This window comes from Triturus cristatus, chromosome 8, assembly GCF_964204655.1.
Source record: "Triturus cristatus chromosome 8, aTriCri1.1, whole genome shotgun sequence".
NCBI lineage: Eukaryota > Metazoa > Chordata > Amphibia > Caudata > Salamandridae > Triturus > Triturus cristatus.
In genome coordinates, this window is record NC_140591.1 from 16111296 (window position 1) to 16135016 (window position 23721).

Here is a 23721-nt window from a genome sequence, read left to right on the forward strand (position 1 = left end):
ACCCGCTGTGAACTCGACCCGAAGGTATTGGAGCGCTTTACATAGCACCGTATTTACATTACACATTCATTCACGAGGAGATTAAGTGATTTGCCCAGAATCACAGGATGTGGACGCGGCCCCGAGGCTCGAACCCTATTTTCCAGCACCAGAGGCGGCAGCGCAGCCGACGGACCACATCCTCTCCAGTTAGTTAGCACGTCTGGAGCGCTAGCCAAAGGGTTAAACGCATTGACAAAACCAATGTGGCATGGGCGAGACCTGTTGGCTTTGCCAGTTCTTGTTTGCATGGGCGAGACAAGTTGGCTTTGCCAATGCTTGTTTTTAAAGTGGTCCGGTCTGTGGATGAATAGCCTCCAGACAGGGCTGCGATGGACCCGCGCGCACCCAGACACGTGTCCACTTCGCACTGGACCCGCTCGCGCTAGGCTGATAGAACGCGAGCGGCGCTGCAAGCGTGGCCGCCATCTTAGCGCAGATGGAACTGTGCCCGGGAACGGTAAGCGATGGACGCGCGCTCAGTCTCTGCCGATAACAGCTAGCCTCGAGCTATAGTTAGCCCCAAACTTAAAACTGGAAGTTTTTTCCCTCGGTTAAACACGAGAAAGCCCCAGATGACCTTCTACTTTCCTTCGCTTCCTTTGACAACAAGGCTCTTCGTAGTCCTTCCTTTGTGTCACGTCCGTAACGGCCAGGCCTGTTAACCGCGCGTGACGTCATAGAGAGCGACGTCAGTTTCACGGGGAGCGGCCTGGAGGCAGGCTCCTCCCACGGGGCGGGGCGATGGGCGGAGCTTCCGTATCGGAGGAGAGGGCGGGGCAGCAGAGGTAACAGGGAGAGCCCGGGACAGGCAGAGAGAGGTCAGTGCTCGATCACATCCCATACGGGGAGGGAGGACGGTGCCCAGGGTCACAGGGCTCATCTGCAGCCCCCCACTGCTGCCCCTGCATCACCAGCCCCACTGCAGGACAGTGCCAGAGGCCACTACCCATACCTGCCCACTCCAGGGTACCTAAGGGTATTGACAGTTACTAAAGGCGCATCCCATCCCCACTGCAGGGGCATTCAGACCACCTGGTCCAGCTGCCCCTGAATCCCCTGCCCCACTACAGGGCAGTGCCAGAGGCCACTGCCCATACCTGCCCACTCCAGGGCACCTAAGGGTATTGACAGGTACGTCAAGTTTAGCATCCTCACTGCAGGGGCGTTCAGACCACCTGTGCTCTGATCCAGCTGCCCCTGAATCCCTGTCCCTCTACAGATCTTTACAGGGCAGTGCCAGAGGCCACTACCCCATACCTGCCCACCTCAGAGCACTTAGGGGCATTGACTGGTACTAAAGGCTCATCCCATCCCCACTAAAGGGCCATTCAGACCACCAGTGTCCTGGCCCAGCTGCCCCTGCATCACCCTCCCCTCTACAGGGCAGTGCCAGAGGCTGCTGCCTCAAACCTGCCCACTGCAGGTCAGGGGCATTGACAGGTACTTTAAGTGCATTCCATCCACACTGCAGAACACTTCAGACCACCAGTGCCCTGGTCCAGCTGCCCCTGCATCACCAGCCCCATTCCAGGTCCCTACAGGGCAGTACCACATGCTGATGGCTCATACCTGCCCACTGCAGGGCAGTTAAGGACATTGACAGGTACTACAAGTTCATCCCATCCCCACTGCTGGTACATTCAGCCCCCCAGTGTCCTGGTCCAGCTGCCCCTGCATCACTGGCCCCATTCCAGGCTCCTCCTGGGCAGTACTAGATGCTTATGGCTCATACCTGCCCACCACAGATCATGGAAGGGCACTGATGGGTACTAAAGGCTCAGTCCATCCCCCCTGCAGAATCATTTGCACCACTTAAGCTCTGGTCCTGCTGCCTCCATATCACTACCTCCCATTATAGCGTTTAGTCCGCAGGATCTGCTGCCCAGCTTTACCCTACTGACTGCGGGGCCATTCGAATAGAGCCAGAGACCCTCATTCCAGGCCAGGCTATAGTGGCATTGGGAGCTTTACTGCCCCAGCCCCATTGCCACCATCCTACTAACATCTAATCTATTCCACTCACCATCAAGGCCCTGTTTCCCATGCCTCCTCTGCAGTACCAGTCTCCAGGGTGGTTTCCAAAGGTCCCCCACTGGTGCTCCTGTACTGCTTCAGTGATTTGAACCTTACTCTGGGCCGAAGGATACTGCTTCCTAGGCTGCCTCTGGACAGCTGACCTTCTATACTGCCCAAAGTTGCCAATTTAACCACATGGCGTTTAACAATATTTCAATGTGGGGTGGCACTGGGCCTCCATCTTCCATTGTGCCGTGTTGCTAATGCTAGTAGTTAATGTCCATTAAGGGTATCTGTGATGGACTGCTGCCCGGGAGTGCCCTTCATTAGAGCACAGCTGTAAATCCTTTCTTCTGCACCATGGACGTGGAGGAGGCTCTGAAGCTGGTGGGTGAGATGGGCGGATACCAGTGGTACCTGTGCTTCCTGTTGGCGGTGCTGCTGCAGGTGAGTGTACTGCATGTGATGTCATCATCATCAAAATCCTTTATTCGATATTTAAAAAATATCATAAAAGTACAATAATACAGTTAAAAACGTTACAATACAATTCATTTTATATTGACATAAAAAAAGGGGCCATTTGCATCAAAGCGTTCAAGGTAACCCTCTAGTGTGTCTCAGTCTTAATGCAACTCTAATAAAATTCGTAATACAAGCTAGCGTCAGTGGGTACCCAACCTTTTGTAAATATAACAGAGCAACTTTTGCATGTCTGAATTTCATTTGGTTTAAAAACCTTACTAAAAACGACGTCTGGGAACTGAATAAAAAGGGCAAAGAAGTACAAAATGAAGGGTATCCTGCGGAGACCTATTGTCGCAGCCGCAGGTACCCTTCTGCTCAACCGTGGCCGTAAAGCCAAACGGATCAGCCAAAAGGTGATGTAAAAGGTTGAGCCTAAAACGAGTAATTAAAAATGTATATTGTGCATTGTATAGCAGGGCAAGATAGGGTTCCATGCCTTCTACAGACTTAACTAAATTGAAAGTGCGGACAGTAGACTTGCTTTCTTCTGAGGCAGCTCTACGAGCAGACTCCTTTACCAGAAAAGATCTTTTAATATTGGTTTTGTCCTCAGCAGTGATTGTTGTGGGATCAGTGAAGAGGTTCTTACAATCTAATCTAATCAGAGCACCCTTTACGTAACGCAACCATGGGATATCCATCCCCTTATCTCTACCCATACAATCACTAATTATCTGCCTACTTAGACCCGCCTCACTATTGGTCCATACTCTTAGCCAGGCCATAAGTGGTCTGACTTTAATCAGGTCCTCTATGTACACCCTTCCCAATTCAGCGTGTGTAATATAGGCTGACGTACTTTGAGGGATTTGTAAGATTTTCCTAAGGAATTTGTTTTCCTCAGTTTGAATTGGTGCGGGATTTGCAAAGCCCCAAACTTCTGCCCCATAAATTATTTGTGTACTGCATGTGATGTCACTTCTACACAGTACCATGGTCTCTTCCAGCAAACTAGCATGATTAGATGAAATGTTCATGGGAATATGTGCTAAAGCACTTGCATGCACACCTGTTGATTCCTGCTCAATGGGCCTCCTGTTTGATTGTTATACTAACTCTGTGTATAGTGGAAACACAGACATATTTTAAAAGAGTTTTGGTGTGGCCATTTTGGAGATGTTTTGGTTGCTTGCACAATTTATTCATGGTTATCCACTCTGTGTGTCACGTGTGAGCAGCAAGCAGTTAGTAACACAATCTGCTTTTTTACGCTCTTTCTTGTGGTCCTTTGTTCATTAAATTTGTCAATCAGATAAAACTGTATACCCGTCGTATTATATCCTAGATAAATTAACTTGTTGTTCCTCTAATCAGCGGCCGGTGTGTGGATACAGTGGCTCAGGGGTAGACGACGGACAAATAAAAAAAAACCACTTACCTGTCGCATCACACTCCTCTCCCCTGCAGGAACAGGCTCCCAGACTCTCCTACGGCCAATCCTGGCTTTGCTTTCATGCACTTGAAAGCAGCGAAAGGATTAGCTTGAGCACCGATGATTTGCACTTCCTGTTAGACTGGGATCCTGTGCCTGCTCTCTCCCACCCGGCAACACAGCTCGGGTTGGAGAGAGCTTCAGTGCGCATGACGGTTTGGTCGGCCAGATTGTCATGCACATTGAATAGCAGTGCAACCACTTCTCCGCCAACCTGTCACCCCCCTGACCCCGCCCCCAAGCTTCGGCTCCAAGAGCAAAAATAAAACAGTATTAAACAAGGGTTTATTATGATTTTGTTTGTCATTTTTTTGGATTCTGACAGGTGGGGTGACTCTCCTCCTTCATAACGGAGGAGCCACTGCTGCTGTGAAATTGATTATATTACAATTTATATACAAAAGGTAACGGAACAGTAGTGTGGGCTATAAGGGCTGCACCAGTAAATAAGTCCTCAAAATCTGATACAGCACAAAGGTGCTCACACTTGACTTGACTGGACTAGTGAGCGGTCAAATTTCAGAGAAAACTAATTTCTCTTCTAATAGCAAAGATAGTATCAAGGTGCACACTAATATCTAAAGCAATTCAAATGTCAAGCACACTATAATCTTTTAAATCCTGGCATTAATGAAACCTATGTAGACGGGAGTCTTGATAGTTCTTGAATTCAGATATGTTGCTTTTATTTTCACAATTAGAAGAATGAATATATGCATCAGCCCAGCCAATGCGTTTCGTCCGTAAAAGGTATACCATACCATGTTGAGCACAGTAAACCTGCACACTGATGCTTTTTGCTCCTTATGATTGAGTTACTTTTTGAGAGAAATCTTATATTGTGTGGATAGCGAAGTAAAAGGCAACATACATCTTCTGTGGGACCGTGTTCTACTGCCTGTCATTGCTCTCACCAGTGTGCATATCTGACCCCCTGGTCTCTGATTCGTGCTCATGTCCATGGTCCATTTGTGTAAGTCACTGTATAAGTCCCACTGTGCACATCAGTGTTGTGTTATCTCAGTGAGCAATTCAGTGTCTCTGCTTCAGTGTGTAGTCAACAACAAAGGGGACAATAAGGGCTTGATAAAGGTCTGCCGTACTTGCCCTGGGTAAAGCTAAAAGACTAGACGGGTACGGTGTTCCTAGGTGGCAAGTAGACCACCCGGTGAGTACTCAGAGTTGTGGGGAGGTGGGGAATACCTCCTTTCGGAACTAGGACCCTCACACACCCAGCAAGCTAGGTATCATGCTTCATCATATGGGTCTGCTCCTCATCGAGCCGGCGCTGCAATGCTCGACGGGCACCCATAAAGGGGTTCTTTATGGGAGATCTTTTGTTCCTTGCCGTATAGGTGCCGTGGGTGTGAGGGGCATAATGAGATGTAGATGTGGTGTATAGATTAAAACCGGTAAGGGAATCCTCTATAATTATTCTTATTCTGGAGAGGTCACAACCTGATTAAAAAGTAAAAAGAAAAAGGAGGGCGACTATTTTGTTTTAATCTGACAAAAATTACGCTCTACCCCTTAGTGGTCAACATGTTTCTCACCTGTAAATGTCCCTAATGGATCAGTTGGCGATTCCTCAGGACCAAGTGATTAAATGAAACTATCTACAGTGTGTGGTGTGGTTCTACATACCGCTTCTTTTCGGTAGGAAATTGCCCTGGAGAAAAGCAGCCAAACTCTTAAGGATTCAAGTGCTGATTCATCAGACCGCAGTATGTGGACACTCAACATAGTGTCGCTGCTCCCGCTCAGAGCAGTCCGGCTCACCTACCCACTCCACCACATCAGGAAGGCCCAGTGTGCACATCACTGCCATCCTGTCTCAGTGGGCACATCAGTGTTTCTGTCCAAGTGTGCAAATCATTATCCTCCTGTCTCAGTGAGCACATCAGTGTCTGTCCCACCGGGTATATCAGTGTCTCTGTCCCAGTGTGCACATCATTGTTGTCTTGTCTCAGTGAGCATGTCAGTGTCTCTGTCCCAGTGTGCACATCATTGTTGTCTTGTCTCAGTGAGCATGTCAGTGTCTCTGTTCCAGTGTGCACATCCTTTTTGGTCCTGTCTCAGTCAGCGCTCCCCTGCCTGTCCCAGCGGCATATCATTGTTATCCGATCTCAGCGTGTAAGTCAGGTTGTGGCCGACTAAGCCCATCCGTTTTATCCCTTCCCAGCACGAATGTCTGTCTCCTTCTGCTAGGCTCGACCATGTCTCAGTGTGAATGCATTTAGTCTCCTGATGTTGGTATGTTTTCTACTGCAGGGATTCGATCTGTGTCAATATGTTCTCTTTGCTTGTATTCTGTCTCATTATCCTTATTTTCCCTGTCCCAGTGCTGGTTTTGCTTGTCACACTCTCTTTTTAAGTCGAGCCTGTAGCAGCACGCATGCGCTGCTCTGCGAGACTTCATGTAGGGGCTTCTGAAAGCTGACCACACGCTTGTGCGTGTGCTTTTGTTTTTGTCGGCTGCAATTGGCTTTTGCGTGCATCTTTTTAAAAAAGACAGCACACAATTGGTGAAAGGCGGGTGCATGTCACATTTCTAAAGGAAGCTGGAATCGCCCATGGCCTATTGGTGTCTGTTACGAGCAGCAGCGGCATCTGGTTTTAATTATAAACATGTGTTTATAATTAGCGTGCGTTCGCTTTGCTGCCGCGCTCCTTCGCCCCGCTCTTCTGCGGTGCGCGCGCACCACTGGTTTCGATTCCGTGCTTGTTGTATTACAGGCCCTGATGTGCTCAATGATACCATAATCCCTCGGTTTACCTACTAATGAGGGGTGCCTTTGCCTAATGTTTCATTTGTAATCAGTATAATGCACTGACCTAAAGTTTTCACAGTGAGTCCACCACTGGGGCTACCGAATGCAGGGCTTGCAGAATGCCAAGGGAGCATAGCGTTGATTCCACCCCGTGACTCTTTCTTCCACTCCACTACACTTCCTGTGTTTTTTCAAGCGCTTGCAGGTATTCCTTCTTTCTCCGGTTGCACTGTTTTGTCTATCTTCTTTTCTGCCTTCTTTTCCTTTTCTGCTTCTTGCTCCTGATGAAAATCTGATATTGAAAAGTATGCCATTTTTGACAAAAATGAGTCCCAGTGCACGTCACCTGCAACCACGAGCACAAATGAAGCACTGTCTTTGCCCCTTGTACCCACGAGAGTTGAAGCAACAAAACCCAGTTGCTGGGGCATTAAATCATTATTTTTGTGTCGTGCTAAGCCCATATTTCTTTGTCTCATGGTGGTAGTAAGCCTGCTGGAGGTCACAGACTGAAAAAGGTTATTTGGGGCTATATACACTATCAATACATGTTTTCCAGGGATACTCCTTTTCAGCTAACGAATGGCACAGTTTATCCATAATAACGCGGGATAGAGTGAATTAAAAAGAAGGCAATGATAGTTTTAATACTTAGAAACTGCTCTAAACAAACTTGGTTTTGCATGAGCATTTCCCATTGGGCAGCAGTAAATACACAACATGGTCCGGACACGGCCACTGTCATGGTGAAGCTCCCTGAATGTTGCAAAGTAGTGCCCATGCTTGACTTGTACTACAAAGGTAAAAATATAACTGAATATAGACAATAATAACAAGCATTTCCAATGCAATAGGTCTCACATTTACACGAGTTTAAGTTATTGGTATTGTAAATGACAATGCCTTTTATTTATGTTTTAACAACGAATCAAATATAAAAGGCATTGTTATTTGCAATGTCAATAGCTCAAACTCGTGTAAATGCAAGACCTATTGCATTGCAAATGCTTGTTATATTACTCACTAGCCAGTTCCTTTTTAGGTCTTGCCTAGGTAGCGCGCATGCGCTGCTCTAGGAGGGCCTTTAGCCATCGGTCTGCTTTTCTATTTTCAAGCACACACTCGTGCTTGTGGCGGCATTCACCTTGCTGGAGCGAGCAGTGGGGCGCCACAAGCACGAGTGCAGTGCTTGAAAATGAGCAGACTGCTCTCCCAAGCGCGTGCGCGCCACTCGCGGGCTCACCTCCTGTTCCCCTCTCTCATGCGCGGACCACTCGCGGGCTGTGTATTTTCAGCAAGCGCTTTGTTTCTGCATTCGCTCTCCCTCTCTACCCTGCCCTCTCCCTCTCTGCCTCCGTTCTCTCTCCCAAGTGTGTTCTCGCGCCTAACTCCCTCGACCTACTTCTGTTCCCTGTCTGCTCTTTTTTCATATCTGGGCTCTTTCCTCATCTCTGCGCTCTCATTCCCATCTTTAGCTCTTTCATTATGTCTGCTTCTTCTTTAATCTCACTGTCTCCCTGCCCGTGCCTCTTCAAGCCTGCCTTCCCTCCCAACCTCTAAACTCGCCTCACCTCTGCGCTGCCTCTCACTGACCAGGCTGCGCTCGGCTTCCCTTCCACTCATCTCCCGCTGCACCGCCCTCATTTCCCCCTCACCTTTTCCACTCTTACACCATAGACATGAGTGATGAGCTCAGGCAAGAGAAACCAATCATTGTCACTGAGGCCGCTTTGAACTCCAGCGAGGGATGCGAGTGACATAACAGTCCGAGGCAGCCTCAGTGAGGAAGCGCGCGGGAAGCCAGCGGCAGATTTACTGCCTGCCTCTTAGACGGCGTCTCCCGTTTGCAGGCATTGCACAGTCTACAACTGCAAGCGCAGCCTTGATGAGATGCAGTCACTCAATGCCACCAACATCAGTCTTGTGGAACAGACAGCTCCTAGTGTGTACTTTTTGTGCGCTCGCTCTCTTTCTCACATAAGTACTAAACAACTCTCTTGCACTATTCCTCTCAAGGGCCGATTGCAAAAGTAACCCTACACGTTCTTATGAAGTATGCAGAGAAGGTCTGAGAATCTCACAAGTCTGGGATTTTGTCCACCGTCCCTAGCTTATATGCCAAGGCTATCCACGATTGAGAATCTGTATGCTGCTTATAACCACCTGCTGTACATTCGTTTTATTAATACACTCCTGGGTTACAGTAAAACAGATGCACAGTGGAGTCTACCACGCATGAAGGGATGGGTAAAATGTGTCCTTGTGACCCTAAAGAAAATGCAAAGCATTTACCGAGCGCTGCGTGTCACCGGCCTGACCCAGGCTCCATTTCTTTATTAGCAGCCAACGCCAGACTTCTCTCAAATGTTCTGAACAATCACTGCCTTATTTCTGAATCACTGAAGCAAAAATATGTCTCCCAATGAAAGTGTGTGAGCACGCAAATACAGTTTCTGTTTTGGGGCGTAGGTTGTACTCCTTGTAGGGCTGGGGGTATATTTTCCAGTGAATGACGAGGTGTTTGTTTGTAGTATGTTTCTTAAGCAAGGTTTGCACCACTAAAGGCCATACTGTACTCCACTGCCAGGCTTATCAAGGATCCAGAAGTTTCAACCACATTATTCCAGTTCTAAAACATCTTTTTGGTTCCTGTTTTAAGCAAAAATCCAGCTGAAGATAGCCTGCATGACTCAAGGCGCTGCACCATAACACTCCGGCTTACCTGGCCAATAAACTAGAAATATCTGGTGGTTTTCGTTCCTTAAGAAGCACTAACTCCCTACTGCTGAAACCACGGAAGTTCACCAAAAAGAAAACTTGCAATAGCTCCTTCTCCGGTCAAGCCCCAAGTTTTTGGAACGCACTGCCCCCTGCAATTAGATCTAACCCCTCGACTTTCTGTTATGTTATGTTATGTACACTTACTACGCGCACAGATACTCCGAGGAGTGTCCCGGCACGACACAAAGGAAGACAAACTATAACCAAGCCCTAAGAGAAGAGATGCGTTTTTAGTAGTTTTTTAAAGACCCCAATGTCTTCAACCATGCGGAGTGATAGAGGGAGTGCATTCCAAGCGCGGGCGGCAAACACGACCAGAGAAGCGCCACCTAACCGATGGCGCTGGAAGGCAGGAATCTTCATCAGCCTAAGGGAGGAAGACCTCAAGTGTCACCCCGGCACATAAAACGAGAAACGTTTCTGCAGGTAGCCGGGACCTTGCCCATGCAGAGCGCGATGGGCAATGGTAAGAGATTTGAAAGCTACCCGTGCCTTAACCGGGAGCCAATGAAGGGAGCAACGAAAGTCTTGAACGCTCTGCCTGGGACCCAGCCCACCCAGAATACGGGCAGCTGCATTCTGGGTCACTTGAAGCTTATTGAAAGCATAAGCTGGGATCCCCGCATAGAGAGCATTGGCAAATTCCAATTGGGACAGAATAAGTGCCCGAACCACCGATTCCCTAGCCACTTGAGGGAGAAGCGGAAGGAATCTTCTCAGGATTCTGAGAAGACCAAAACAGCAGCCGGTCAGGCGCTTGACTTGACTGGAAAAGGAGAGATTACAGTCAAAATAAACTCCCAGGTTCTTCGCAGTCTGACTGTTGGAAACAGGTGGTGGGAACTCGGGAAGCCAGATTGACTCTCTAAACCCTGAGGGGAAATCGCCGAACATCAGAACCTCGGATTTGTCCTCGTTGCATTTTAAATGGGCCGACGCCAACCACTCGAAAACCGAGGAGAGGCACCTCTGCACACGGGCCACCGAGGACCCCTGCTTATCCCAGGTAAACAAAAGTTGTGTGTCGTCGGCAGAGGCAATAACCTTAGCCCCCAACATTTCCACTAGGACAACCAGAAGAGTGAGGTAGATATTAAACAGGAGGGGGCTAAGGGAGGAACCCTGAGGAACCCCCGTGCCCACTTGGAGAGCTGCCGAGGCCACCGGGGGTAACCAGACTTGCTGGAACCGGCCATGCAAGAAGGATTTAATCCAACCCCAGGCCAGGCCCGACACCCCAATCTTCGACAATCTGTCAAGCAGCAGTGAATGGGGGACAGTGTCAAAGGCCGCCGACAGGTTGAGCAGCACAAGGGCTGCCTTCCCGCCGGCGTCAAGATACCAAAAAGAACTAAAAATGCATCTGATGAATAGATTCCTTAAAGAGTAGCCCTATAGCAACTTAGCTTGACTAACAGTAACACAATGCATTTTCTTTTTTACCCTATTAGTATGGTACATCTCCCATTGACTAGTTTAATCCTTTTGCTGTCATGTATGTCGGCAGTCCGAAGGGAAGGGAATGAGGGGGAGGCACTCCACCCTGCTGATGACGATGGAGCACAATTCAGGCTATTCTTTGCAATGTAGGTTAAGTGGGAGGGGTAACTGCATTTTTAAGTGGCCAAAATGTCTTGGTAGGCTTGCAAGTCCTGCAATAGAGCGTCCCAAGTCGATGCCACTGGGACCCTGCAGTGCATTCACACCTCCACGTGACATAGTGCCACTGCTTCTGCCCTGCCCCAATTTAAGGTTGCCACACACCAGTGCTGCATGGTTGGTATGGTATTTGCTTTCCAACGCGTTGCTATAGACCATTAGCCAATGAGAAGTCCCAGGTCGATAAATCGAACGGTGGCTTTCTGGGTTTTACACTTTTCATACAGACGCAACAGGACTCCCTCCATGGTAAGTATGTCGGAGCGCACCGTTATTTCAGAAAGAGCGTCAGTGATCTTCTTCCTTCAAGTAGCCACTACAGGACAATCCCAGAACATGTGAGTCATATCAGGGAGTGGTAATATGTTGTGTTGGATGTATTGGAATTTCGAGTTTCGATAGTGTTTGCACAGGTATTGAAGGACTTTATCCCACTCCTTTGCCCGGTACTCATCCCCCAATTCCCCTTCCCAGCATCTATGTGTCATTAAAAAGGGGTTGCAAGGGCTATATGCCAGCGCATTAGCGAGCCATGTGACAAGTCGGTGGCCAGTGCCCATGATTTGGAGGGTATGGACCATCTGGTGATGCGCTGACTTTGTGTCCGTTATGTGCTATAAGCAGCCTAGCTCTGCCACCAGTGTCCCATCTGCTAGGAAGTGTTCCACCGGGAGATTATTTTCCTCTTGCAAGTGAGCAAATGGCATTAGTGTACCGTCATGGAAAAAATTCCCAACAGTTTGTGCTCCTGCATCAGCCCATGTTCAAACACCTTCCCTTCCAGTGTTTGTAGAGAAGGTTGAAATAGTGTCTAGTCGTATTTTGGGTGAGTATGGCGTGTCGTAAGGTGCAAGCCCCGCTTGTAACTGTCGTATGCCACCTGTATCAAGGAGTTACCCCCTGGGTGGAGTCGCGCTTGTGGGAGCTACGTTGTTTCTATAATTTCTCTTGCTTTATTCACCAGCATCAGGCCTATTTCCTCTGTCTGCTGCCCTGCTAGCCATCGTGCCGACCATTGCAGCTGCGACACCAGATAAAAGTTCTCAAATTTTGGTGTCCCCAGTCCTCCCTTGTTCAGTGGTAGCTGCAATATATGCAGTGCTACTCTTCTCCTGCCTTCGTTCCAAAGGAAGCTGGCAAGAGTTGCATGCAGGGTAGGGAACGTGCTTCTCTGTATATGAATGCGAGATTGTGAAAAAAATACTATAACTGAGGCAGCATCACCATTTTGGCAAGGGCTACTCGCCCCGGTACCCACAATTGCAATGTGCTCCAGAACTGCTTTTGGGGATGGAGAGAGGAGACGGTGCCAGTGAGGTTACCATCTATAATATCTTAAGTGTTGTGATAAATGCGGATGCCTAGATACCGAAAGGAGTTAGGTTCCTATTCCAAAGTGTGGGAGTCAACCTGTATTACTTGGTGGGGGGGGGGGGGGGGGGCTGACATTCCCGTGTCAAGGTGAAGGCACATGACTTAGTCCAATTAAAAGCAAGGTCGGAGGCCATGTGAAAGTCCGAGAAGATCTGTGAAATTTCCGCAACCCCTTCACAAAAGTCACGTACATTTATTAGTACGTCATCTGCATATAGGGACGCTACACTGAGCTCATCAGGCAACGGGATCCCCAAGGCCATGCCTTGTAGGTGCAGCTTATGGGACAATGGCTCCATTGCCAGGGCGAACAGAAGTGGGGGAAGGGTTCTCCGGCTCACTGATAGAGGTGATACTCGGCACCTGGGCAGTGGGGCCAGTGTTGAAAAGGCGAGTGCGCCTGAGAAATGGGCCATTAAAGCCGACTCTGGCTAGTACAGAAGCAGGTACATCCAGTCCACTGTGTTGAGAGCCATTTCTAGGTAAAACATTAGACAGGCTGCATGTGGATAGCGATGCAAGGCTAACTCCATCACTCTTTGAAGCCGCTGAATTTTGCGAGTGCTGGATCTCCCAGGTACAAATCCATTTTGGTCCCTGTGCACCAACCAAGGTAAAAGCTCCATTAACCTTAGGGCTACTATTGTACTGAGTATCTTGTAGTATGTCCCTAACATTGAGAGCGGACGGTAATGTGTTACCACCAAGGGGTCCCTGTTCGGCTTATGCAAGGACACTAGTAGTGATTCACATAAGGTTGGCGGGAGACATCCCTCTTCAAGAGCAGCCTGATAGAGCTCTGGTAGTTCCGGGGCCAGGAGAGTATTGTAAGCTTTGTAGAACTCAACAGGAAGCTCGTCGAGACTGAGGGTTTTCTTAGTGATGGCACTTCTGATGGTTGCCCAGATCTCTTGGACAGTCAGTGAAGCATTTAATTCTTCCCTTTTGAGGGGTTGAGGCAGTGGAGCTCGATATCTACGGGGAAGTAGTTGACAGAAGGTTTTCTGTCTAATGGAGGGGGGTCATATAATGCCTGGTAGTGTGTAGTAAAGGCAGTGTATATGTCTGATTAGGTGGTCAGTAGGCGTTGTGTCCCTAAGCATGGTGATAGGCAGTATGGGGGTTGTGCTGCGGAAAAACCATGCCAGCAGCCGGCCTGACTTGTCTCCTTCAGCGCGCACCTTGGCCTGGTAGGCATGAAATCAGATGGGTATGCCTCTCACACTCCTTTTTCAGGGTTGGCCTGGCCTCCGGTTCCTCTCTAGCAGCTCACTTGAGCGCCCCCAGAGACATTTAGATTTGCAGCAAGTCTCTGTGGATGTCAGCGTGGACCCCGCCACGTTCCGGATACTGTGCCCCCGGACCACCACCTTCTCAGTGAAGTAGTGTGTTAGGGCTTCACATGTGCTTACCTTAAACGCCTGACCTTCCAATACAGTGGTTTGGAGTCATTATGTGGGGACAGGGGGGTGGGGCTTATCACATTCAAGGTGAACCTGTTGGAAATTGTGATCCGAAAAGGTTTTCCCTAAATACTCTGCCCCTGTTACCTGTATGTGCAATGTAGTGTGAATGCATTTGCACTTCCCCTCGGTGCCTGTATGTAATAGTGGGCCCACCTTTCACAAGGTCAGCGTGCTAATTGTTTTCTGCACATAGGGGATAAAAGAGCATGCTGATGCGTCCGCACAGCGGGCACGCCGCCGAAGCGCCGAAGGCAAGCCCATCTGTGCCCATCAGTGCCTGGAATGTGCCATGCGCCAGGACCCCTGCCCATTTTCCCCTCCATGTCTACACCAGGAAACAGCCACTTGCTCACAATAATGGTAAGTGCGGTAATTCCCGTTTATGGGTGGGCAAAAAGGGACAACCGCTCCTTTCAGTCTAACTCCTGTAATTTTACCTTAACGGTCACGGATACAACTAACACTCCCATAGTCAAACCCTTTCCAAGTCCTTCTAAGAGGGACAACAGCTTCATGGATTTGGCCACTGGAGCCACCTCTACATCAGTGCACTCACCTAAAATTCCAAAGAGGGAAAATGAATCCCACGACCCTCCTGGAAACTTCCTAAACTGTATCTTGCTGAATACTAGATCTCTGATCCAGCACAAATATGAGTTTGAATGCCTAATGCAGGCGTCTAACTCTGATCTTGTTTTCCTATCGGAAACCTGGGCTAATGAAACTTCTGAGCCCAACTGGATTACAGCACTGCCTGCAGGCTATGAACTGGCCAGTGTGGACAGGAAAGGGAATATAAGGGTGGTGGCATAGCAATTATGTACCATCCCTCTTTTAGAGTCACTTTTGTGCCTACTCAGCTGCTTGGAGTAGAAGCTAGGACCTTTAACATTAAAAATCACTAACACTTTATCCTTCCTTGGCCAACTCGTCTACCGGCTGCTGGGGCCAAGAGCCCTGTTTACACAATCACTGCAAATACTTATGGAATCATGCCTAGATTCCCCTACCTTCAAAAAACAACAAGAGAGAGAGGGAAAGAAACACTCTTAGTAATGAATATCTAAACAACAAAAGACCTACCATCATGATACTTGGTGATTATAATTTTCACCTTGAATGCGGAAACAGCGCAGATACAGCCGTTTTGCTAGCTAATATGGCAGGATTTGGGCTGACTCAGATTATCTCGGAACCCATGCACAAGGCCGATCACACACTGGACTGCATTTTCACCAATAATTCTAACATTACCCTGGACAAAATACTGCCCCTAACATGGACTGACCATAAGGCCATTTCCTTCAAACTCCCTCGCCCGGATAGGCCGTCTCCTGTTAAGACCTGACCATGGCGCAAAATTAATGGAAAGGATCTAGTTGAGGCCCTTGATAAAAACTATCCCCTGCTAGACCCAGACAACAATAAGGCTGCTGACAATCTTGATAGATGGATCAGATCAGCAATTGACCAGTTGGCCCCAGTAAAAATAAAAAACAACGAAGGAACCAAACCTCAGCTCTCTGGTACAGTTCAGAATTTCAACTCATAAAATCAAAGTGTAGTCGACTAGAGCGCACTTGGAGGACAGACTATAGCCAGCAGGGTAAACTCGCTTACAGATTAGCCCTAGTTGAAAACAAGGAAGCAATTAAAAGCGCTAACATGAATTATTTCACAAACAAAAAACCCAAATAGAGAGCTTTTCAAGACTGTCACCGCCGTGTCTAACTTTCCACGGAGAATCAATTCGCAACAGATCAAGCCTTCTGTAACAAAGTGGGTAACTTTTTCTAGCCCAAAGTTCAAACGGTCTACAATGAACTTGCAGGGAGAGCCCCAAACAAGGCCAACATTATGCTAACAGATGACATCATTAGTGAAAACCCTCTCTCCTGCCAATTGTCTGATTTCTCCCCTCTATCCGCGTAGGAAGTAAACGACCTGCTATTAACTACTAAATCTGGTTCCTCAACAGACCCCTGTCCTTCTGCTACACTCTATCTGGCCTCAGACAGGGTTAGTACCCATTTGTCTCCACTCCTGAACAACGTGATCATGTCTGTGACCTTCCCTGGCTTGTGGGAGAAAGCCTGCATCAGGCCCATTCTGAAGAAATTCTATTCAGACCCCACCAAAGTAAAAAATTACCGGCCTATATCCTGCCTTCCGCTCGCTGCTAAGATTTTAGAAAAATCCATCAATCAAAAACTAACCGGCTACCAGAGTCCAACGTCCTCTTAGACTCCACCCAACATGGCTTCAGACCACGTCACTCCACAGAATCAGCCTTAGTTATGGCCCCTGAGGAGACACGCAAACAGCTGGACTGTGGGGGGAGAACCGCCATTATCTTACTTGATCTCTCAGCAGCGTTTGACACGGTCAACCATCTGGTATTGACGCAGAGGCTGAAGGCAATAGGAATTAAAGAGACGGCTCTAACAGTACTCGCCTCTTTTATTACCTCCAGGGAACAAAGGGTGTGCTGGGATAATTTTAAATCAGATGTTCTCCTTCCCATGCGGAGTTCCACAAGGTTCAGCATTGTAGCCGACTCTGTTTAACATCTACGTTACTCCTCTGCCTTAGCGGATCAAAGTTCACGTTTTCTCGTTGATCTCCTATGCCGACGACACTCCGATAGTTATATCTATTTCCTCGAGTGCAAAAACTGGCTTGGGGATTTCACTGCTGTCTAAAGCACATCATGGGGTGGATGCATCTCAATTACCTCAAACTGAATACAACTGAGGTCGTGGAATTTGGGACAGCACCATGCCTGTGGAACCAATTATGGTGGCCAGCAGAGGCAGGCCGTTGCCCGATCCGTCTGCAAAGGCCAGAAACGTAGGAGTTCTGATCGATGATCAGCTAAATTTTGCAGGTCAGATCAACCTCCTGACTTCCTTCTGTTTCTTTGTCCTAAACATCCTGCGCAAAATGTTGCCTTTTATTCCCCAGGATCTCAGGGAGACTGTCGTAGTTGCATGAATTCTGTCTACAATTGACTACTGAAATGCACCTTTTCTGGGCATCGACAAGCGCCAACTAGTAAAACTTCAGCCTGTACAGAATGCTGCAGCACGGGTGCTGCTCAACATCCCTAAATACCACCCTATTTCTAACCGCGTCAGGGCGCTCCGTTGGCTTCCGGCCCTGGAAGGTACAAAATTCAAGGCTCTGTGCCTGGTGCATAAAGCACCATATGGTGAGGGATAGTCCGACATGCAGAAACTCTTCCTTTGACCTCCCGCGACGGGACCTTAGATCAGCCAACATAGGACCAGTTCAGGTCCCCAAAATTTGAAAGGCCAGATGGCCTAGAAGAAGTCTTTACCATCGGGCAGCTAAGCTCTGGAATGCGTTGCCGGTCACCTCTAGGCTACAAACTAACAGATTCCTGTTTCAGAAAATGCTCAAGGCCTGGTTATTCCCCTCATAGTAAAATGGAACATTTCCCTCCCTCAAGCAGCTCACGTTACATGTCACACTTAGCTCTACAAATGTATTACTTACTTACCTACAGAGAATGCGGCCCAGGCGCATGTGTAGCTCATGCAGGGCCGGGACACGGCGCTCTGTTTAAAAAAAAAAAAAAGAAACTTTCCTAATAAGTGCGCCGCCCGCTCCAGGTATACCGCGCTCTGTTTCTTCCCTCTTATCCTCTATGCCCAGTCTGCACAAAACTACCGGACCGCACCCACGCTCACAGATGTTTTGTGAGCTTTGTCAAACAAGCCTTTCCCACGGGGCGGTCAATCCACCCTCAGCTACACAGGCCACGTCACCGTCTCTATAACATGAGTGTTTTTGGGGCCAGGGCCACATTGGGCCAGTGCTTGGACATGGCAACCCTGTAGCATCGAGCAACATGTCAATTAAGGATTTTTGGAATCATCACTTCAAAGCCCTCACTCAAACTCCAGCTTTTGACAGTCGCAGGCTCTCAATGGGAACCCACAGGTGCCTTCACTGCCTAGATTTGGTTTTCAGACTTTCTTAAGCACTTCCCTGTCTGTTCTCCCACACGCTGCTTTCTCATCAGAAGGGTTTTTTGTTCAACACCTCATGACTCAAAGTTGGTGACGTTGCGGCTTTTTGTGCCAAGCCATGCTTGCGGAAGAGCTGTGGCAGGCGTCCAGGAGCTGTGTAGGGCAGAGTGGATGCAGGGAGTGCTTCAGTCTTGTCTCTCAGTGAGTCTGATGCCAGCTGACTGTCTCTTGGAGAGGGATTGTGATGAGCTGTGCATGAAAGCAGTCAGTGTACAAGCAGTGTCTGTTTTACCTGCCTCCAGCAGTGTGTAATGCAGGGCGGATGCGGCGAGAGCTTCAGTCTTGTCTCTCAGTGACGCTGAAGCCAGCTGTCTCCTCGGAGCTGTGCATGTAGGACTTTTGAGTTATCACTTCAAAGGCCTCACTCAAACTCCAACTTTTCACAGTCGCAGGCTCACTACGGGACCCACCCACACAGGTGCCTTGGCTGCCTTTCCTTAACCCGCCCTGGCTGTTCCTCCACAACCTGCTTCCTCCTCAGAAGAGTATTATTTTCCGACACCTCGTGAATCATGCTTGGTGACGTTGGCACTTTTTGTGCCAAGCCATGGTTGCGGAAGAGCTGTGGCAGGCGTCCAGGAGCTGTGTAGAACAGGGTGGATGCAGTGACTGCTTCAGTCTTCTCTCAGTGAGGCTGATGCTAGATGACTGTCTTCGTGGAGAAGAGCTGGGGTGAGCTGTGCATGAAGCTCTCAGTCTACAAGCAGTGTGTGTTTGTCCTGCCTGCAGCAGTTGTGTGTGGTAGAGTGTGCTCTGAGTACATGTTTAAGTTCACCTTGTGCAGTTAGTTGCTCTACAATACAGATCCTCTCTTAAAAGGCGTCCACCTTCTAATAGGATGCGATTTTAAAGGGGCAGTGAGTGAGAGCGTCCTAGAAATGTCACACACTGATTCCAGGATTAACACTCTGAGCGACTGCCGAGTGTGACACCCAGCACATCCTGTTCTGTCACAGGCTTCTCCCCTGGGTATTTGTTGGTATCAAACAACCCAAGCCATTGATACTTGACGAGACAGTTAACCTCTTCGGTGCCCATGACGAGCTGGACTCGTCATGGGCCGCGGTTGCACTGTGCCCATGACGAGTCCAGCTCGTCATAAACCCCGCCCGCTAATGTAACGGCCGGCACAGGGCGGGGAAAGGGGCGGGCACTGAAGGGGTTAAGAATACTGCCCTGAAAGTAAACATTGAGCTAAGGTAACTGCTTGACCACTGGCAGAGTCCTCCTGAACATTTTTGCGGGTGAAACCCTGTGTTCCTACCACGTGTATTTAGATAGACAAACTTTATTGGCATATAGGGATACAAACTTTATTGGCATATAGGGATATCACATACACAACACATTCCAGTAGGAATCCATCTCGAGACTTCCATCCTCCCTCCCCCACTGTCCGCGTATAAGTGAAAGATGTACAGCATGTTGGATGATTAGCAAATACAGAGATTTCAAAGGAGGAGAGACGTAGGGAGATCAAAGGCCACACCAGTCTCTTTCAAATAAAGTTCTTAATGCTCATCCATATTCAATGGAGAAAACAGCGGCGGTCAACCAGAGTCTTGTTATACTGGAGAGAGAAAAACAAGCTTACATTATCTACGGAGTTCCATGCTGTCATATACCAGTTTTATCCCCCTCACCATCTTCCCAACGTGCTTCCATGTTAGGCCAAAGCGATACCAAAGGGGATGGTGGACGGAGCGTTTGAGCAAATCAAACACTCACCCCCAGTCAACTGATCTGGGTTTAATCCATCATCATTCTTTAGCTCACTCCGCCACCCCAGTTCAGACATGGCCATATGCAAATCAGTCTGACCCTGTGCCCCATGGGAACAGTCCAGCCCGAACTGCCAAGCCATGTCTTCCCTGGACCGGAAACAAGCATCCTGGGACCGGTTTCAGGTTCATAACCCTCATCAGCCAGGCTAGCTTGAATCCAGTGGCAAAGTGAGCAAGGGACCCACGTCTGGGCATACCCTGCCAACTTAGGACGAACAAAGCGATACCAGGGAGGACCTGGCTTAGCAGTTCGGGCTGGACTCTTCCCATGAGGCACAGGGTCAAGACTGATTTGCATATGGCTGGGTTCAAACTGGAATGGCATGGTGAGCAAAAAAACGATGGATTTAGGCCCAGATCTCTGTACTGGGGTGAATGTATGACATTGTTCTGCATTCTGTCCATCAACTGTTGTTTTTGCATCTGTGTTAGGCCAGCACTTCAATGAAAAGAGTGAGATATTGTAAATAAACCCTGGTTATCTCAATGTCCCATCAGTCATCCACCTTCCAATCACCCCCTCCGTTTTGGGACAGTACCTCCTCAGCAGCGCCTCCGGATATAGGTGGTGTCTGTGGCACCCACAACTCAGACATCATCGATGAAAATGTGGGCATGCTTCGGGGCGGGCCGGGTATATTCATGCAGTGTCTGTGGGGTAAGGTAAGTCTGGTGCACAAAATGATATCGAAGGAGTTTGAAACACACACTAGAACTAACCATTCTAGCACCCTCCTGAACCTCCTTCCATTCCTTGCTGACAAGGGTTCCCCCAACAAGGCGTCCCATTTTGCCTGTACGGAAAGAGCCGCCTCTGGTAAATAATCACATAAAGCCCAGCGGAGATGAGAGCTCAATGACATCCCTGGGCCATATACAGCATTACTATTAATATATTAGTTTTCGGAGGTTCCTCGGGAAAGGACGACCACAGGTCCCACGCAACATTTGATACTTTCCCGTATTGGAGATATTGTCCAACTCCCAAATTAGAGGAAGTCCTTGCCTCCTCCTGCCTTATAAAACACTGATCAACATGTAGATCTCCCATTAAATGACAACCTTCATCTTTCCAATTATGCATGGACATTGACTCTGCGATACACGAGAAAAGTTGGACCGCCCAGAGCGGCATGTCGGGTGCATAGCGGGTACGTGGCATAACCCGTCTGTCAGTGTTCTTCCAGGTGATGGGCGCATGTTGTCGAATATAAGTGAGCGATGTGAGAACTCCAGAGTCAAGTATCAAAAGGATTGGCAAAGGTCGTCTACTGCATGTGCCCGCTAACAGTCGCTTCTCCCAGTTGTCACGGTCATCCAGCCAATGAACTGCATGCTGCAATAGAGCTGCCTTTTAGAACTCCAGACTGGGGACCTCCAGTCCTCCCCGACTCCGAGTCCCACTCTTCTATGCTTGGAGCCCCACATCAGGTCCTCTGTCCGGCTATCCAACGTATGAAATGAATGTCTGGGGACCACCTAAGAGGTGGTGGAGGGCATAGAGACGGCACACTAGTATTATCATTTTCACCATTGCAATCATGTCTATAAGGGACAGAGATAAGTGTCTCCAGAACCTAGTGGACCCTCCACTGCTCTTCCGACATTAAGGTCCAAGTATGCACCAGATGAACCCCCAGTTACTGAGCCCCGAGGTCACCCAGGGAAACCCCACCTCAGGTGATACACCATCTGGTATTCCTACCAGTCTCCCCAAAGGGATCAGCTTAGATTTTTCTGGGTTAATTCAGAAGCTTGAGATGTATCCAATCATTTGCAGATCCTTAGGTAGGGTATGTGGAGAGTAAGTCAATTGTCGAAGGTCTACTAAGGTGTCATCATTAGAAAGGGAGACAACAAGATTGGCTTCTTCAAGACATATACCACACAATCTCATCCTGCAGTGCAGGGTTGCCGCCAGTGGCTCCATGGCGACTGCAAATAACAGTGGTGATAGAGGGCATTCCTGAAGGGTGCCCCTATGCAGCCTAAATGGACCAGAGACTAGTCCCCTTGACCTTATTCTAGCCAATGGAGCAGTAGAAAGTATTTACACCCATTGGATGAATCCTGAACCCAACCCAAAATGTCGGAGCACCTGCCAAATATAAGACCAATTTACGGAGTCAAATGCATGCTCTATGAATGTTGCCCTAAGTGGGAAGGGTATGCCCAGACGTGGATCCCGTGCTCTCTACTCCACTGGATTCAAGCTAGCCTGGCTGATGAAGGGTGATGCCCTGAAACCGTTCCCAGGATGCTTGTTTCTGGTTCAGGGAGGACCTGGCTTGGCAGTTCGGGCTGGACTGTTCCCAAAAGGAACAGGGTTTAGACTGATTTGCATATGGCTGGGTCTAAACTGGGGTGGTGTAGTGAGCAAAAGAATGATGGATTAAACCCAGATCCTTGTGACTGGGGGTGAATGTTTGCATTGATCAACATTCCATCCATCAATTATTTCTTTTGCCTAGAAATAGGAGCGCCAGGGCAAAGTTGTCCTCCTACAGGCGCGGAGCAAAATATGAGTGGTACTACGCCTCGGGATAAATCCCAATTGATCCGAATGTACAAGAAGGGGCATGTGTGGGAGGAGGCGATCGACCAGAATTCCACTAGGGATTTTTACATCTTGTTTCAAGAGTGATATCGGCCTATATGACGTAGTGAATGAAGGGTCTGTATCAGGCTTCGAGATCATGGCCACCAAGGCTTTCTCGCATGAGGCTGGCAAAGAATTGGTATTGAGCGCCTCGTTGGAGGTAGTCCGCTAGCAAATCTATGATAAAAAGTGCACCGGTTACCCATCACTACCGGGGCTCTTGGCAGGTTTGAGACTCTTAATTGCTAGGAGAATTTCCTCCTTAGTGATCGGTCCATCCAGTACCTCGGCTACTTCTGGGTCGAGTCTCGGGAGCTCAACAGATGCAAGAAAGTCTTTGCTCATCTTCCTGCAGAGGGAACACTCATTCCACATACACTTCACTGATATGTACAGCAAATACTTCATCAATGGTTAGCTGCAAGACAGGGGTCTGAGGCCTCACGTCTAATCAGCCGGACCAGCAAAGGTCCCGTTCTACCCCCTCCATGTGTAATCGCTGTAGATATGCTGTATGTGTATGGTTTGCTAGGCGTTGCCGGTATTCCAGCAAGGCCTCTTGGGTGTTGCACCACTCCGACAATTTAGGAGAAGCTGATGGCAATGCCGCCTCCAACCTGCCTAGTTTAGATTCTTGATTTTTCAATATCTTGACGTTGAACCCTGTAAGATGTTTTAATACATACTCCTTTAAGGACGACCTTCATGGCCTTCCAATCTAGTGCCTGGCGAGACGCAGACCCCCAGTTTTCTCAAAATAATGTTTCAGCTCGTCATTGACCACCGCCCGAAGGTGGGGTCTGTCAAAGCTTCCACCGCAAGACACCACAGGGGTATTGCTCGGCAGTCATGCACTCCCCCAAGACTTAACAAAACAGCCGAGTATTCTGAAAGATATCGGGTAGGTGATCCCCAAAACCATGGGCACCAAGTCGGCTGAAAGGAAGCAATAATCAAAGTGACTGAAGGTTCCTGACCCTGGAGTATGGCAAGAAAACAGCCGTGTTGCAGGGTGATGCTATCGCCAGATATCACACAGTTGCATACCAACTAGTACGTTCTTAAGTGCTCACATAAGTGTAATTTTAGTATGGGCTCGGGGAGGCTCCCAAAGCAGCGTTCCATCCAGAACACAGTTAAAATCACCTATTAATATTATCGCCGCACCCAAATAGGGAGCCACTGCCGCAGCCTCTGTAGAAGAAAAATCAGGG

The 23721-nt window shown here is 48.6% G+C and overlaps 1 protein-coding gene across 2 annotated transcripts in view; it reads left to right on the top strand.

Annotated features, from left to right (window-relative positions):
• Positions 1-743: 743 nt before the first annotated feature.
• SLC22A15 (solute carrier family 22 member 15) overlaps positions 744-23721 on the top strand; it is a 161437-nt gene continuing 138459 nt past the window's right edge. Inside the window, exons 1-2 of one of the 2 annotated variants that reach the window (XM_085620743.1) lie at positions 744-860; positions 2347-2505. In XM_085620743.1, coding sequence (XP_085476869.1) covers positions 2419-2505 — 87 coding nt within the window. In that variant the 5' untranslated portion in view covers positions 744-860; positions 2347-2418. Of the gene's footprint in view, positions 2506-23721 lie in introns of both variants that reach the window. The other variant, XM_085620742.1, reaches the window with a different exon arrangement.